Source organism: Mastomys coucha, unplaced genomic scaffold (assembly GCF_008632895.1).
Source record: "Mastomys coucha isolate ucsf_1 unplaced genomic scaffold, UCSF_Mcou_1 pScaffold7, whole genome shotgun sequence".
Classification (NCBI taxonomy): domain Eukaryota; kingdom Metazoa; phylum Chordata; class Mammalia; order Rodentia; family Muridae; genus Mastomys; species Mastomys coucha.
The window spans coordinates 40,539,183-40,556,266 of NW_022196913.1; the positions used below are offsets into that span (position 1 = coordinate 40,539,183).

A 17,084-nucleotide genomic window follows, 5' to 3' on the forward strand; every position below is an offset into this window, starting at 1 on the left:
CTTTTTTTGGTTGGGAGACTATTAATGACTGTTTCTATTTCCTTAGCAGATATAGGACTGTTTATATTTTCATCATATAGACTATATACTACATCTATGGTTATAGCATTTGCCTGATGGCTTTTACACAGTGCTGACCCTGTTTGAGTTATGGTCACTTAGGATTGACCCTTTTCAGCAAGGCAATTGTAGTTCAGAGAAATCATTGTTCTGGTAAGTGTTTAGATTTTCCACAAGAATGCATGAAGTGCTTAGATTTTTCCAAAAGAGTGCGGGAAGCAGAGAGAGGACTGTAGCAACCAATATGAAGTTAACATTTGGGCTGAAGGAAGGCTCATCTGTTAAGGGCATGTACTATTCTTAGTGAGAACCCAAGTTCAAGTCCTAGTACACACACTGGATAGTTCATAACTGTAACTCCAACTTTGGGGGATTTGACACTGTCTTCTTGCTATCCTTGGTGCCTGCAATCATTCTTATGAATATGTGCACACACAAAAATAAGTAAAATCTAAATACTAAGTCTCTGATAAACTTTACATTAATTAATATTTTATAGTGTAGTCACTATGCTAGATTTGAGGGGATAAAGAAAGTTTTGTATTATTAATGTGGCCAACATCCTAAAACATAACCTTCAATATTGAGGTGAAATTCATGGCTCTAAAAGTGAAGTTTTATTTTCTTCTGCCTCCCATGGTTTTTTGAGAGTGTGTCTGTGTAGCCCAGTAAGGCCTTGCCTTGAACTCATGGTAATCCCCTGCCTCACCCTTTTAACAATGGAAATTCCCTGAGTGTGCTTACGTCCCTGATATAAACCCTCTTTCCTCAGAGTGGAGGAGGCAGCTAGCACCCTCTGTGGAGGCTTGGCATCCCATTGACCTTGCTGTCTTAGTCTTTGCTGGATCAGGTGGTTCAGTAAGTTGATACCCAGTGTACTTAGGTAAGGTAACTATCAGCAGTTGTAGCTGCTATTTATTAAGAGTTTTCTGTGGTTCAGGCACTGTCGGGTCATCTATTATTAACTTATTACTCTTTTCTAACCGTGGCCTAATAGGACCCTCTAGACTGAGGATGACAAAGCTAAGATCATTGTTCTAGTGAGCACTGGAGTCAGAAGGAGACTGTAGTAGCATGGAGTAATAGAAAAGCGTTTTACATGGGAATCAGGTCACTGGGATCAGTCATTGTCTTAGTCACTGTCCTATTGCTACGAAGGGACCCCATGTCCAAGGCAACACTTAAAAAAGAAAGCATTTAATTGGGACTTGCTTATGGATTTTTAGGTTTATTTATTATCTTTGAGGCAGGGAACATGGTGCCAGGCAGGTCCTGGAGCCGTAGCTCAGAGCTGTATCTGCATCCATGGGCTGTGACGGAGACAAACACTTTTTGAAACCTCAAAGCCCACTCTTAGTGACACACTTCCTCTAGCAATGCCACACCTCCTAACCCTTCTAATCCTTTCAAACAGTTCCACTTCCTTGTGACTAAGCTTTCAAATATATGAGCTTGTAGGGGTAATTCTTATTCAAAACAGTCAACTGCTCAGATTATCTCACTTATACTTGCTTGCATGTCCTTATATGTGGAGTCTGGGCTTTGGACTGAATGACTTCTGAATGAGGTCCCTTTTTTTTTTTCTGTTAATCTGAAGATTTCATTCCATATGCTGTTGTAGAAGCTAGTTTATATATTAAGATACGGTCTTAAGAATCAAGGTTTTTTGTGGTTTATCGTATCCTGCTTTGTATTCCCAAGGGCCTTTAACTTGAGATGCTCCTGCTTTATCCTCTTAAGTGACTGGAATGCAGAGTTAGCATTTCTCCTTCCAAGAAGCAGTTTTGATTGTTTTGTGCACAGCATTTTCTAGGTTTTTACATGATTTACTTTTTCACCAGTGTACAAGTTTTACATTTTTAAAAAATTGAGGATTTGTTTTATTTTCATCAGTATATATGTCTGCGTATTTATGTGAATATATAACCTTTGGAAACCTGAAGAGGGTATCAGATTCCCTGGAATTGGAGTTACAGGCTGTTACAAGCTGCCTGGCACAGGTGGTGAGAATTGAACTCTGCTTCTCTGGAAGAGCAGCAAATATTCTTAGCTGCTGAGCTCTCTCTCCAGCACCCCCAGAACCTCCTCTTTACATGTATTTATTGTAGTGTGTTTGCATGTGCATGCCCTGTGGCGTCATGTTTGTACTGTGATGCCTATGTAGAAATCAGAGGGCACAATTGGGAGGTTTTTCTCTTTTCATCATGTGGGTCCTGGGGATGGAACTCATCGTCCAGCTTAGCATTGGTGCCTTTACCCACTGAGACAGCTTTGCTCATGTGCAGTCCCTCCGCATCTTACCGGTGTGTAGAAAATCATCTGAACAAACACAATTTCTATTTATTCTGAATTCTTAGTCTCAGTGAATAGCATGGCTACTTTCTGTGTTACTTATTTCTTGGAGTCTCTGGGTCAGTTCTGCTTCAGCTCAGTTCTACACATAGGGCAGTGAATTAAGTATCTTATGAACAAGGTCTGGATTAATTCTTTATCTATGAGATGTGTATTCTTTTCTCTTTTTGTTTTGTAATAAGGAGCCTAAAGGAAGGGCTTAAGGATTAAACAACACAGATATTTCTGTAAAGTTGTCAGATGCCCATTGTTTTGCCTTTGTTTTAGATGGCATCCTTTGTCCTTTGGATTAAAGTCAATATTTAATACATATATTTATATTCTTGCTGCTTTCTGTGTCTCTATAGTCTACACATACATTTTGCAGTAAGGAGATTATACTGACAGTGCAAAAAAAACAAAAAAACAAAACTCAATAACAACAAAAAACTTGTCAGTGAATTAAATGAAAATCAAGGCTGGAAGCAGTTTTCGTAAGGATCAGATCATGCTGCAGGTTATTCATTTCTTGGGGGATGTGTTTATTGGAGAAGTCACCCTGAAGAATGCCCTTTGCTGTGTTTTAGTAAGCTTTATGTATAAAAACAAGCCAGAGGCCAATGGTGAACCATGGAATTATAGACTATAGGTGGAATGCATGAGTCTTGAAGAAAGCCACCAAATTGTATATTTTAAAGGATCTTAAAATGAAAATTCTAAATTCAAAAGATTTGAGTGACTTAAGAACTTAAATTATTTCTGAATTTTACTTTGGTCTTCTTTGTTACTATGTTCCCCGAGGGAGTTGAAGATTGCTTTTGTTGAACTAAGGAATAAACAATGTTAGTAGATCACAGTCTTTCCACTAACAGGTACAGGATTTTGGTATCCCTGGATATTTATCAGTTTACCTGAGAGGTCACTGACCTATCCCATGTGACTGCTAAGGCAGCTCTTAACTGAAATTCTACTGTCTTACTAAGGTATATGGAGTTTTCTTTCTCTTCTTGTTTTTCTCTTGTTTTTGTTTTTGTTTTTGTTTTTTTGTTCTCCCCCCCCTCCCATCAGTCCTCTGTCTTCTGTCAGCCCTGTGTTCCCTTTCTAGTAAATTCTGTCCTTTGTTAGGCTTATTGTGTATGTGTTGCTGTAGAAACTTGTCTTTTATGATGAAAACCAGTCACTGATAGAGTGATGTAAAGGGTTTTATGTTAAATGTCGTGACCAATAAGAGCAGAGAAGACTTATATTCACAGTATTCACAAATCCAATTTCTGCCCTCCCTTGGCACAGCCTGTTACTTAGTATAAACTTTTGTTAAGTTTCTTTTTACTTTTTAAAATCACTAAATGAAACTCTACCATCTGAAGTAGTAATTTTATTCAAAAGATCTGTATGTATGTGTATGTGTTGTGTGCATTCGTATGTATGTATATGTATTGTGTACATTTGGGTACACGTTTACATATGTGTGGATGTATGTGGAAGCCAGGGGTCCACACTGGATGCCTTCCTTGGACACTTTGACCTTGTTTTTTGAGACGAGGCCTCTCACACTCTCCACCTTATTGTTTAGGACAGGGTCTTTTGGCGAACTCGTAACTCATCACTTCGGCTATGCTGGCTCGCCCAGGAGCCTCTGACTTAACACTGGCTTTCCAGGTGCTTGCAGATGTCCCCACCTTTGCTCCATGGGCACTGTGGATCCAAAGCTGGGCTCTCATGTCTGCCTGACCAGTACTTTATCAACGGAGCCATCTCCTAAGAACCTATTTAAAATGGTATTTTGAAGTTATATATTTTTTACAGGTCTGATTAGCTGGACTTGAATAACTTTTAGGTTACTTTTCAAAGATTCTGTAGGTGTTAGAATGCAGTGAAAATAAAGGAAGTTGGGACATTCAGTGTGTTCTCCTTCAGAGCAGCATGATGAAGGCTTCTTCTTTTTTTTTTTTCTACAGAGGAAAGAAGTTAAATTACATTTAAATTAAATAATACCTAGAGATCAGAGATAAACACTTTCACTGTTTTGATTTAGAGCAGCAAACACTAAGGCTTTGTCTTAGTTGTGTTTTATTAACTAATTAAGATTGTTTAATTCTTTAATTAATCCATTAGTTAATTAAAATTTGAGACAAGGTCTTACTATATAGCCTTGACCCACCTGGAGCTTGCTCTGCTAAACCATGCTGGCCTCACACTCACAGAAACCCACCTGCTTTTGCTCCTGAGTGCAGGGTTTAAAGGTGCGCAACTCATGCCTGAGTTGTGGGGTTTTGTTGTTGTTGTTGTTTCTTTAACCTAACTCCACAGATTGAGTAATTTACAATAAAAAGAAGCTTGTTTCTCATAACTTTGGAGTTTGTAGATCAAAAATTAAGGCACTAGTGCAAGGCCAGACCATCTTGTGGGTCATCCGGTGGAAAAAGCAAGGGAACAGTGTTTGCACTTATCCTTGTACAAGGAGCCTACTCTCACTGTAATTAACTCAGTCTTGTATTCTAGACGCAGAGCCCCTCTTGCTTTGCACCTTCAGTACTGTTAGATGACAGTGAAATTTCAACATGAATTCTGGAGAGAACCTTCGTATTACAGCAGCCTTGACAATCAATTTTCTCAGTTGGTCTTCCTGTGCTGTGGAGGTGATGGCAGAGAAAAACTGTCACTAGGAAAGTCATGAGCCTGTTGAGAAAACTCAAGGATGCACTTGTTGCCTACAGAATGAAACCTGACTTGTGCTTTTCTTGTGTGCTCTTTCCAGAATTTGTGAGAAGCTTCTACAATGGTCTGTTTGGCTCTCATCAGAGCTGCCCATGAGTACATCTACCTGGTGAGGAAGGTCAGTCATGTCTGCAGATGCCATCAACACCGGGCATGGGGCTCAAGACCAGCTGCATCACAGTTTGCTGTTCAAGGTGCTCCAGGCAGTGTGCTGGACCTGCTTGGTAAATCTTACCCTCAGGATGACCACACTAACCTCACCCAGAAGGTCCTTTCCAAGGTGGGCAGGAACCTGCACAACCAGAAGTTCCACCCTCTGTGGCTAATTAAGGAACGGGTGAAGGAGCACTTCTACCAGCAGTATATGGGGCGATCCAGGACACCTCTGTTCTCCGTCTATGACCAGCTTCCTCCAGTGGTCACCACCTGGCAGAACTTTGATAGCCTGCTAATCCCAGCTGACCACCCCAGCAGGAAGAAGGGGGACAACTATTACTTGAATCGAGAACACATGCTGAGAGCACACACATCAGCACATCAGTGGGACTTGCTGCATGCGGGACTTAATGCCTTTCTTGTGGTAGGTGATGTGTATCGTCGTGACCAGATTGATTGCCAGCACTACCCAGTTTTCCACCAGCTGGAGGGTGTCCGGCTCTTCTCCAAGCATGAGGTGAGTCTTTAGATGTGTCTCATTGTTGAAGGACATTTGTGTTGCTGTAACTAAGACTGATGACCATCGAAACAAGGAGAGTGGTCCTTGGTCTTCATTTCCTTTAGTGACCTGTCTGTTTTTCATGATGTCTGTGTGTTCATTGGCCTCCCAATCTACAGTGTATGTGAGTGACTTGTGGTTTCATACTACTGCAAACTGTAGACTTTAAAACAAGGTTTTCTTTTTAAATTGTCTTTCTTGTGCTCTTTTCTCAGTACTGACCTGCTTACACTGGTTTACTACTTATAGATGGATAGTGTGATTCGAATTCAGCTTAATCCAGGCTGAGTGAAGGCAGTATTCTGAAACATGTTCTCTGGGTATCCCGTTTGTGTGGGTAGAATGTAGTGCTAGTCTCCTGCGGCTGCAGAGTGATGAGTTCCTGGGCTGAGGGTAACTAGCAGTGTACTTATTGACTATCAGCCGTGCCCTTGTCCTAAGCTCTTACCTTCATGCCTGGCAAGAAGGTGTCTTACTTATTAGTGTTAATTGGCTTGGTGCATATTGCCCTTTTGAGTGGAAGTCTGATGTTTAGGCCATCCTCAGAAGTTTTCTACTTCATACATCTATTCGATGCTATCCTAGTGTACTGGCTACATATTTACTTTTCTCTGCAATATATGAAAGCCCCACAAAGCTTGAGTCAACTTACTAAAAAATAACTGGACTGAGCATGATAGCTCAAACCAGTAAGTTAGCATTTGGGAGGTAGAGGCAGGAATGAGGCTGCAAGTTCAGGGTTACTCTAAGCTATGTAGTGAGACCCTGTCGTTAAAAAAAAAAAAAAAAAAAAAAATTGAAAAAAATAATTAAAATTGTAGGAATACTTTCCTTTCTTTCTGATATGTTAGAGACTGTTTCCATCTTTCATTTTAAGAAACAGGAAGAATTTTAGTAAGTATCAAGTATCTTATATGTGTGTAGTAACTCCTTCCAAACATTATTCAATGTAAAGGAGAGTTACTATGGTTACAAAACCCCAAACTGCAAACACCGCATAATGGCCCTTAATGTGAAAATAAAAGCATAGGATCCTTAGACTGAAATAAATATTTTTTACTCTAGCAAGTAAGTTGTTTTGGCAGGAAACAACGAAAGGTACTACCCTCTCCTTTTCCTTCTATCTACTTGAGAATAATATTATCCTTTACATTTTTGACATTGTTGGATAGGTTAGCCTTTCTCAAAACTGGTTCAGAGCTGTGTCTGGGGAGTACAGTTGGATATTCCTAGTACTTGGGATGCTTCTTATGTTCCAAGGTAGGTGTTAGAAAGGATATAGAAATGGGAAACTGAAAGAGACCAGTCAGAGTCTGGAATATGATAATGTTATGGAATGCCACTTCTGATTCACCTGTGAGAGGAGCAGTGGTAAGAGAGATGCTGTATGTTCAGGGCATGGCATGCACAGGGCTTAAAGCAATGAAGAACACACGAATGTGTGAGCCTGCGTGTCATGGTAGAGGAGAGGCAGCGAAGACCGAGAGACTCACAGTGACATTTTAATGAGAGAAATTAAGGCTACAACTGGAAGTTAGCAATAAAAAGTACACATGGAAGTAATCCTTCATTGGTTTATATTGTTGTAATGCACTTCAGCTATCCAGGCACCATGTGTAGCTCATCCAGTCTGATAATGTGACTGCTTTCTAATTCATTGTTTAATAAATTATGCACCTACAGATATATGTAATTGCCTTTCTTTCTTGTTGCAAGGTGCTTCCATTTCAATACTTCATTTATTCTTCTTAATAAAAACTTATAAAATAAGTTATCTCACTTCAGTATGGAGACTCTGAGATCTGGAAAGGCCTAGCTAGTCTCAGGATTGCACAGCCAGTCAGTGGTGGAACTCAGCTGGAAGACAGGTCTCTTAAGTCCAGTGCTTCACCTATTATGTTTTACTGATGTCTGTGCTTGTCAATGACTCCACTTAATAATTCAAGGTAGGTATGACACAGCAGTGGTGAACACTGAAGAGCGGTCATTTCTGAATTCCTGTCTTCTGTTAATGTTTTGATTCTAAATCTTCTTTACTCTTAGTAACAAAGGAAGTGCTATTCCTTGTTTTTATTTATTTTTCCCGGAATAAGACTAAAAATTTTATGTACCTATGTACTTAAAACAATTATTGTTTTATTATTGCTATTTAATGATGTTTGTATTCATTATTACCTGTGCAAGACAGTTTATTAGAATCATACAGTAAAAGAAACACTGATGCTGAGTATGGTGCATGTGCCAGCAATCCCAGTATTTGGGAGGCAGAGGCATAGGAGATCAGGTTTGAGGTTAGCCTGGGCTACATAGTAAGGCCCTGTCTCAAGTACAAAATGCAGAGAGAGAAATATTGAAAATAAAAGAAATGAGTAAAGAACAACAATGTCTTAATTGAGCAGTTATTGAATAAAAGCCCCTTTGTTCTTTGAAAAAGTGTGAATGAAAGAAGCATCTGCAACCATTTCCAGGGAGTAATTAGCAGGTAAGACTGCTGAGGCTCTGATTCAGAGAAAGGCCAGAAAGAAACACTGAGTAGCTTACTCTATGTTGAAGCAAACTTGGGCATTTAATCTATCTCTTCAGAATGAATGGAGGAAGAAAAGAATAATACAGAAAAAGGAGTAATGTATAAAAAGATTTAAGTTCCACAGACATCAGGATGAAAAGAAAGAAAGCCCAAATTATGAGATTAGCATCTCATGTATGAATATTCACACACTAGAGTTGGCTAAGCATAGCAGGTACAGAAATGCATGCTCAGATTGAATAGTCTGAGAACCTAAAACCACAGCACAGCAGAGGGTGGCGTGAAGGACTGGAAGGATTGTTCAGCGAATGCTTCAGCAAGGTGTCAGATGCATCAGTATTAACATTAGAAGCAGAATTTAAAGGGAAAAAAAGATAAATGTGGATAAGCCCAAAACAGATAATCTGAGAAGCCTTCTGAATTATGAACTTTCATCTGCCTAGTGTAATAACCTTGATATATAAAGCAACATTGGTGACTTAAAGGTCGAGTTTGACAAATTCATGATCATGGTCAAAGATGCTAAATGATAATGTCAGAGACATGCAGATTATTTAGACAAAGTTAAAAAAGGTATAGAAGTCAGAAAATTGATAAACAAGCTTGATTTATATTTAAGTATTCGCTGTGTTGTTTGTATTTACATGATGTATACAAATTAATGAGTTCAGTATTCATTTTAAGATGCTAGAAGTATGACAAAGTGTTCTAAACAAAGTAAGGGAAGGTAGATGGATATACAGTTCTGGATATCCCCAGGTCTTTGCAGAAGAACTGAGCCACTGGAACAACAAGCCTACTCCTCTTTTCCCTAGCAGCCTGCTGTAGGCAAGAGAGCTGGCCTTGCCCCGCAGCTGCAGCATTTAGGTGAGCAGCCCTACACCTTGCCTGAGCAGTACAGGAGATCTGACATTGGTAGCAGGGTTACAGATGAACTGGTCCTACCACTCTTCTGCTGTGAGGTGGCATGAGGGAGGGAGAGATGCTCTTCCCGCCTCTCCCCTCACTACTTCCTGCAGCAGGCAGGAGGGCTGGCCTAGGAGGTCATGAGAGCTGGCCCTACCCTTCACCAGCTCTAGTTGAAAGTGGGCCCTGCACCTCACCTGGGTATCACAGTAGAGCTAGCCCTGATGGTGAAGGTGCAGGTGAACTGGCCCCAAGGGCATGAGAGTGGGAGATCTGGCCCCTCCCCTTGCTGGTGGCAGCACTAGAGAAGCTAGCCTGGGGAGTGCTGGGGAACTAGCCCTGATGGTGTGTACATAGGAGAGCTGGTAGGCTGAACAATTCAGCTACCACCCAAGCCCAGATCCTGTGCTTTAAGCTAGTCCACTGCAACATCTATCTCATGTGTGAACTGCTGGAGCAGGTGAAAGGCCTAGTCATGGAGGTCCAAAACTGTAGGATCTCAATGACCCCGAACAACAACAGGCTTTCTGAGAGGAGTCCCAGTTAGGTTCTAGTGTTGATAGTGGAACAGAAGCCAGTGTTTTGGAAACAGACCAATTACCTATTGCAGTGAACATTTGCAAATAGAGCTAGGTGGACAAAAGGGTATTCCGTCTGACATACAGTGGTGATATACTACGTCTTCTTCCACAACATCTTTTTTTCTATTAAATTTTCTTTTGGAGGGGAGCTTACAAGAGCAGAGAATGGTTACGAAGGGACAAGATGAATGAAATTGGGGTGCATGATGTCAAATTCATAAATAATCAATAAAAAGTTAAAAATAAATAAGTAAATAAATAAAATAAAAAAAGTAAACCTATACAAAATCCAGCCCTAACTAGGTGACAGGGTTCCCCTAAGGAACCTACTCCTGACAACTGGAAGTTTAGTCCCTAGAACCTGTCACACTAATTTTCTACAAAAACTAGATATGGTTGCATGCACTTGAAATCTCAGTGCTGGTGAAGAGCAGGCAGAATGCCTGGAGCTCAGTGTTTAGCCAGCCTAGCTTACATGGTGAGCTCTAGGGCTAGATTGAACTCAGTTCCTTAGACTTGTATGACAAGCACTTTACAGTCTCAGCTACTTCCCAAGCCTCTGAGCCTCTCCCTATGATGATGGTAATCACTGACACTCAGTCTTAATAGTCTTATTGTCTATTAGTATGCCATGTCAAATTGCCACTAGCAGATTTGATCAAAATTTTGTTCTTTGAGCAGTTCTTTAAGAAGATCTCCTTTTCCATGTACTACTGAACTCCTCTATAAACTCATTCTCTATCAGTTCAGGACTTCCAGAATTTTTAAAGTGGTTGGAAATTTGAATACTAATGAAATTCCTGAAACTAATGTGTTTCTTTTCTTTATTCTTAAAATGTGATGTGAATATAAACTTTTTAAAATAAAGTCTTTATTTTAGAAATATATACTGAAGTACCAGAATGATAAATACAGGGCAGGGGATTGTGTTCATAGTAATAGTTGCTTTGGCATTTTTATGGTGGATGTAAGAGGTAGGTTTTGAATTATAATTGTATATTGTGTGCATGCAGTCATCTTTTTTTTGTTTGCATGTGTTTGAGATTCATCTACTACAAAACTAAAAATCAGCAAACATTGGGACCTGGCTGTCAAGGGCATTGGCTCAGGATATTCTGTAATGTGGCTCCTGCTTTCATGTGAAGGTAACTACTAACTCTTTTTTAAAGGCAGGATACATTAAAGAAAAGAGTACAAATGACACACAATAGAAATCTGAAAAACATCAAATCTGGAATGGATAACTTCTCCATTTTCCATGTGATTTGGCATATAAGAGTTATGTAGTTTTTTTCATGGAAGAGAAACCTTGACATTCATCAGACTCATTTTATGAAGTTATTTCTGTTTATATTCATGCTAAATAAAAAAGAAACTTTGGACATTTCACCTTCTTGGGTACCAGTCCTTCTGTTTTAATGAATAGACAAATATTTATTAAATGAAACATTTACAAGTTTAATTCAATATTCTGTCCCATTCCATTATTGTTTACACATATTGTGTTCTATTGTATTAACTCATAAAAAGAGAAGATGTAGAAAATAATTTGACATTTAATTATCTGATAGCATTAAAAATACATTTAATGACATTAATGACACATGGTTAAAAACTTTAGCAAACTAAGAATAGACAGGAACTTCCTGAACTTTGCGAATGATATCTGTCAGGCACTTGCAGCATCCCTTATGACTAATGATGAATTATTATCCATGTTTCTATCAAAATCATCCACCATTCCAAGTCACCTGCTTCCTTGATTCTGCTCATTAGTGAAGTGGAAACACTCCTTCATACAGTAAAACAGAGTTCCTCAAGCCCTGGTTCAATCCTCAGTCCCTCCAAGAAGAGAAAGAAAGAGAGCCTGAAAGCTGGAGAGGTGCCTCAGTGGTTAAGCATGGGAGCTGTTTGTGCAGAGGATTTGTGTCCAGTTCATATCATACATATCAGACAATTTACAACCCTGGTAACGCCACCTCCATGGAGATCTAGTGCTTCTAGCTTCTTCCGGCATTTGTATTTGCACGCACATGCCCATACACAGATCTACCCATACATATAATAAAACCAAATAAATTAAAAAAAATAAATCTTAGAAGAGGATAGAAGCACTGGATAACAGAAACTAAAGCTATTTTCGTTGCATATGATAAAATTGTACACATCAAAAATGTAATAGAATATCCAGACTTATTTGGAGTAGAAAGAGAATTTAGCAAGGGTATTGAGTGCAAAGAAAATGTAGAAACACTACGTTTCTTCTTATAAGCAGTAACCAAATAGCAGAGGTAACCCCTTAAGGATTCCATGCACAGTGCCAGTTAGAACCTTGAAGTCCTGTATATAAATTCTGCATAAGCTACTCAAGATAGTTATGGATAAAGTGATTCAAGGTTATTAAGGATATGATAAAAGGAGATGGATATGCCATCTGTATGTATTTTTAGAAGTAAGAAAATAGTGTAATAATGGTGATTTAAATCTGACAGTGTCTCCTGGTGTTGGAAAACTTGAATGACTCGTCATAAAAATTCAAGTTCCAGAGTTAAGTATAAAGAGCTTGCCTTACTAGATATTAAGACATACAATTTATGGTTGTAAAGATGATTTAGCAGTGGCAGAAAGTTAGTAAAATGCAGAATTTTGAAATAATTGTACTTGCATTTATAAATCTACCAAATAGGAATGGAATTGCAAAGGCGGGAAGATAATAAATTCTCTCTTAATTGTTCTGAGACAGTTATCCATGAGATAATTCCTCAGTCTCTCAGTGGGTGCATAATTCATTCTTGGATGACTTAATCCTTTGTGAAATGAAAGTCTTTAAAAACTGTGGAAGAAAATCTAGGAGGTCATTCCTCCCTTGGTGGAATATAATAGCTCAATTGTGAGATACTTTGAGGAAAAAAGGGTTAAAGGTGATTATAACTTGTGATAAAAATTTTGTGTGATTGAAACTCGTGATAAAAGCCTCCATCTGTTGCCATTTAAGGACATACTAGATTGAAGAGAGACAAAGATAAGGCCTGTTTGGGTGAAATTCTTACATTTATTAAAAAAAAAAATTGGCATTGACCATGTTAAGACATTTCAGCAATGGGAAATGTTTCTTTTATGGAGATACGCACACACACTGAATGCAAGTGACTGTAGGTCCAAAAGTGTAAAAACCTGCACTGAGTGCCTACTCTCAGGCTCACGTTCCTGAGGGAGTATCATCTACCAGGAAGTAGATACTCATTTTTTTAAAATAAAAGTTTTAGAATTAATTGAAAACTAGAATAATCCCAATTTCTATCAAGAACAGTAACAGTAAACTAAATTGGGATGTATTTTTTGGTTGTATGCATGATCATAGACCTGTAGAAATGAACACAATTCTATAAAAGTAATGAATAGGAGAAGCAATATTGAGTTGCAAGTAAAAGAAGCTACAGAAGTTTCAGTATTATGGTTACATTTGTGTAAAGCTGAAAAAGTGAGCATACTTATCCAATATATTCTGTAAGGGGTCAGATATATGTTGAGAAGTTGCAAAGCAAAATCAGAGAATAGTAAGTAAAAAAAAAATTATTTTTCCTCTGAAGAATGAGCCAGTGTGATCAGACTTCGGTGTGAGGGCTTTCCAAAGTTCCTAGGGTTAATGTTCTTTCTAAAAGTGAGTGTGAATGGTAAGCATACACACAGGGGCTTTCCTTCTTTAAATATGATACATTTATATACTTTTAAGTTTACTATCCTTAAAAAAAAAAAACAAAACAAAAAAACAAACAAACAAAAAAAACTAAACGGTGCACAGCACATCATCAAGAACTCTTTTTTTTTTTTTGGTTTTTTGAGACAAGGTTTCTCTGTGTAGCCCTGGCTGTCCTGGAACTCACTCTGTAGGCCAGGCTGGCCTTGAACTCAGTCATCCTCCTGCCTCTCCCTCCCAAGTGCTGGGATTAAAGGCGTGTGCCACCACCGCCCGGCCCAAGAACTCTTGATAGAAGAACATCATACATGGTTGACCAATGAGCAAGGATTAGCTTGCTTAGGCAATGTGTAAATAGAAAAGCAGATAAGTATATTTAATAATCTTACTGATTGCCAATATTGAGTGAAATTAGAAAATTCTCAGCCTTTTGGAAGCAAGTACAGTTCCCACCACTCCACAGAGCAGTTTGGTCATTTTCTATGAAAATAACAATTTTATGTTTTGTTCACACTTTTTTCATTAAAAGTTAAAGACTCAAATTTCCAGCAAGAGGGGAAGTCATAAATAAAATGGGCCTCTTTGTAAAATAAACTGGGTTCGTATTTCCTCAGTGCTGAGGCTTTTATACGGATGTTGTCTTTTCGGAGTCCAACAACCCGAGCTCTACTAAACTGGTATCTGTTTTATAGCTATTCAAACTATGCCTAGCATTTCATACTGTTAGAAACTTTTGTATTCTTTGCCTTATTGAATACAGACATAAATATCAAATAACTATGTGATAAAAGTGTGAAAAAAATCATAGACACACTAAAAACAAAACAAGAATCAGGGCAGTGACAACTAATCAGTAGGAAGGGGTGAATGGAATAGATAAGCATGATAGTCTTTGCACATTGGACAGAATATTGTGATTCCTAGGATATTAAGAGGGCTTATAGATGAAAAACAAAAGAAAGCAACAGCAACAACAAAAAACCCTGTGAGAACCACTATTCTGTAGATTTAAAACTATTTTGTAAAGAATGGCAAATTTTGTATATTAGACATACCCACTGGAGAGCCTGTCATAAAAGTCCTCGTCAATGTAGTTTGGTTAAAAATATTAATTAAAAATGCCTACATTGAGCAGTTCTCAAAAGTGCCCTGTTTTCAGGTATGCTTGACTGTGCTGCCTTCAGCCAGATTTACCAGTTGCGTGCATTGATGCTCTGTGGTGATAAGCTGTGGAGGAGACCGACATCTTACAGTTTGTGTATCACTTACTGCCAGTCTGCATTTTCTGAGTTTGTCTGCATCCTCAGAGGCAGGGATACTTAGAGCTTTGTCCATACATGCACACATGCAGTCATCACATGCAAGTTTTATCCCTTTTGATGAGACAGTCCACTGACTCAATTAGTTGAAGCAACCACATTAAGTGCACAATTTAAAATTACTGTATGCAATAATGTGTGCATCTGTTTTATTTCTCATCTTTCTGGTTAGCCCAAGGCATTAATGATTTTACAGAATACTGAAACCACAGTAGCAGTGTAGCACGTTTTATAAAAGGGCCCAGCTATACCATTCCTGGGCATATACCCAGAAGATGCTCCAACATGTAATAAGGACACATGCTGTACTATGTTCATAGCAGCCTTATTTATAATAGCCAGAAACTGGAAACAACCCAGATGTCCTTCAACAGAGGAATGGATACAGAAAATGTGGTACAGCTACACAATGGAGTACTACTCAGCTATTAAAACAATGAAATTATGAAATTCTTGGGGAAATGGATAGACCTGGAGAATATCATCCTGAGTGAGGTAACCCAATCACAAAAGAACACACATGGTATGCGTTCTCTGATAAGTGGATATTAGCTCAGAAACTTAGAATACACAAAGTACAATCCACATACCACAAGAAACTCAGGAAGAAGGAAGACCAAAGTGTGGATACTTTGTTCCTTCTTAAAAGGGGGAACAAAATACCTATGGAAGGAGTTGTAGAGACTATCTATGAAGCAGAGACTAAAGGAAGGACAATTCAGAGACTGCTCCACCTGGGAATCCTTCCCATATTCAATCATCAAATCCAGACACTATTGTGGATGCCAGCAAGTGCAGGCTGACAGGAGCCTGATATAGCTGTCTCCTGAGAGGCTCTGCCAGTGCCTGACTAATGCAAAAGTAGAGGCTCACAGCCATTCATTGGACTGAGTACAGGGTCCCCAATGAAGGAGCTAGAGAAAGGACCCAAGGAGCTGAAGGGTTTGCAGCCCCTTAGGACGAACAACAATATGAACTAACTAGTACCCTCAGAGCTCCCAGGGACTAAACCACCAAGCAAAGAGTACACATGGTGGGACTAATGGCTCCAGCAGCATGTGTATAGCAGAGGATGGCTAAGTCGGTCATCAGTAGGAGGAGAGGCCCTTGGCCCTGTGAAGGTTCTATACCCCAGTGTAGGGAAATACCAGGGCCAGGAAGTGGGAGAGGGTGGGTTGGTGAGCAGGGGGAGAGGGGAGGGAACAGGTTTTTTTTTGTTGTTGTTTTTATTTTGTTTTATTTTTAATTTTTTTTTCAGAAGGGAAACTGGGATAAGGAGATATCATATGACATGGAAATAGAGAAAATATCTAATAAAAAAGAAAAAAATTGTCTTTGATACTGTCTTGAGGATTGGTCTACTTTCTTTTATGAAGTGTTAGAAATAGTATTTTAAATCCATGCCTTCACCTGACAAATAAAATACTGTTTATTTATTTATAAAGATTTGCTTACCTTAGTCCTTAGAATGTTTTTGAAATTTTTCTTCTTCTGTAAAGTATGAAAATTTAGGTCTTAATAAATAAAGATACAATTTATGAACAAGCAATAAATATTTTAACATAAGTTTATGACTCATGAATATTGATGTAAAACAAAGAAATTTTTTCATAGAAGGGACATGTGAAGGTATACTAAGAAAGATTTGATGTAATTTTAATCAGAACACATTTATTGAAGTGACAATCAATATGTCTGTGTTAAGTTACCACTACCACCTTTTAAAAAATGATCACGATCATTAACCATTTCTATCGGTCAATGTAGAGGGTGTTCTTTCTTTGGCTGGACCCCTTGGCTGTCATGTTTTCAAATGGAGTTGGGTACCATTCATTTGAAGCATAGTAGAGAGCATGTCCTTTATATAAACAGTTCTCTGGTTCCTTGTAAGAAGTCACTGCCAAACATTATTAGATAGTTTTTCTTTTCCTCCTCCTGTAACTGTTGCTTTCCTTCCAGATGGTTCATTAGAACCCTCCTATTGAGCTTCTCTCTCTGAGCTTCCCCACTGCAGCACTTTTTGTGAGACACAGGAACTCTCTTTATTTCTACTTTCAGCCCCAAATCACTTTTCTGTCTTTCAGTGAATGATGGTTATTTATTCTCTACTGTGTGGTTATTGGGTTTCCTTAATAGCCTCATGTGGAGTTTTATTGAGGGCATTTTAATTTTGCCTTGATAGATTACAGTGACCACATTTGTCTCATCTCTTCTTTAAAAATCTTTATTC

The 17,084-nt window shown here is 38.7% G+C and overlaps 1 protein-coding gene across 5 annotated transcripts in view; it reads left to right on the forward strand.

Annotated features, from left to right (window-relative positions):
* The window catches only part of Fars2 (phenylalanyl-tRNA synthetase 2, mitochondrial), a 440,651-nt gene that overhangs the window by 84,180 nt on the left and 339,387 nt on the right, over window positions 1-17,084 (forward strand). For all 5 annotated transcript variants that reach the window (XM_031359625.1, XM_031359626.1, XM_031359624.1 and 2 more), the window contains one exon: window positions 5,150-5,782. In XM_031359625.1, coding sequence (XP_031215485.1) covers window positions 5,171-5,782 — 612 coding nt within the window. In that variant the 5' untranslated portion in view covers window positions 5,150-5,170. The remainder of the gene's footprint in view (window positions 1-5,149; window positions 5,783-17,084) is intronic.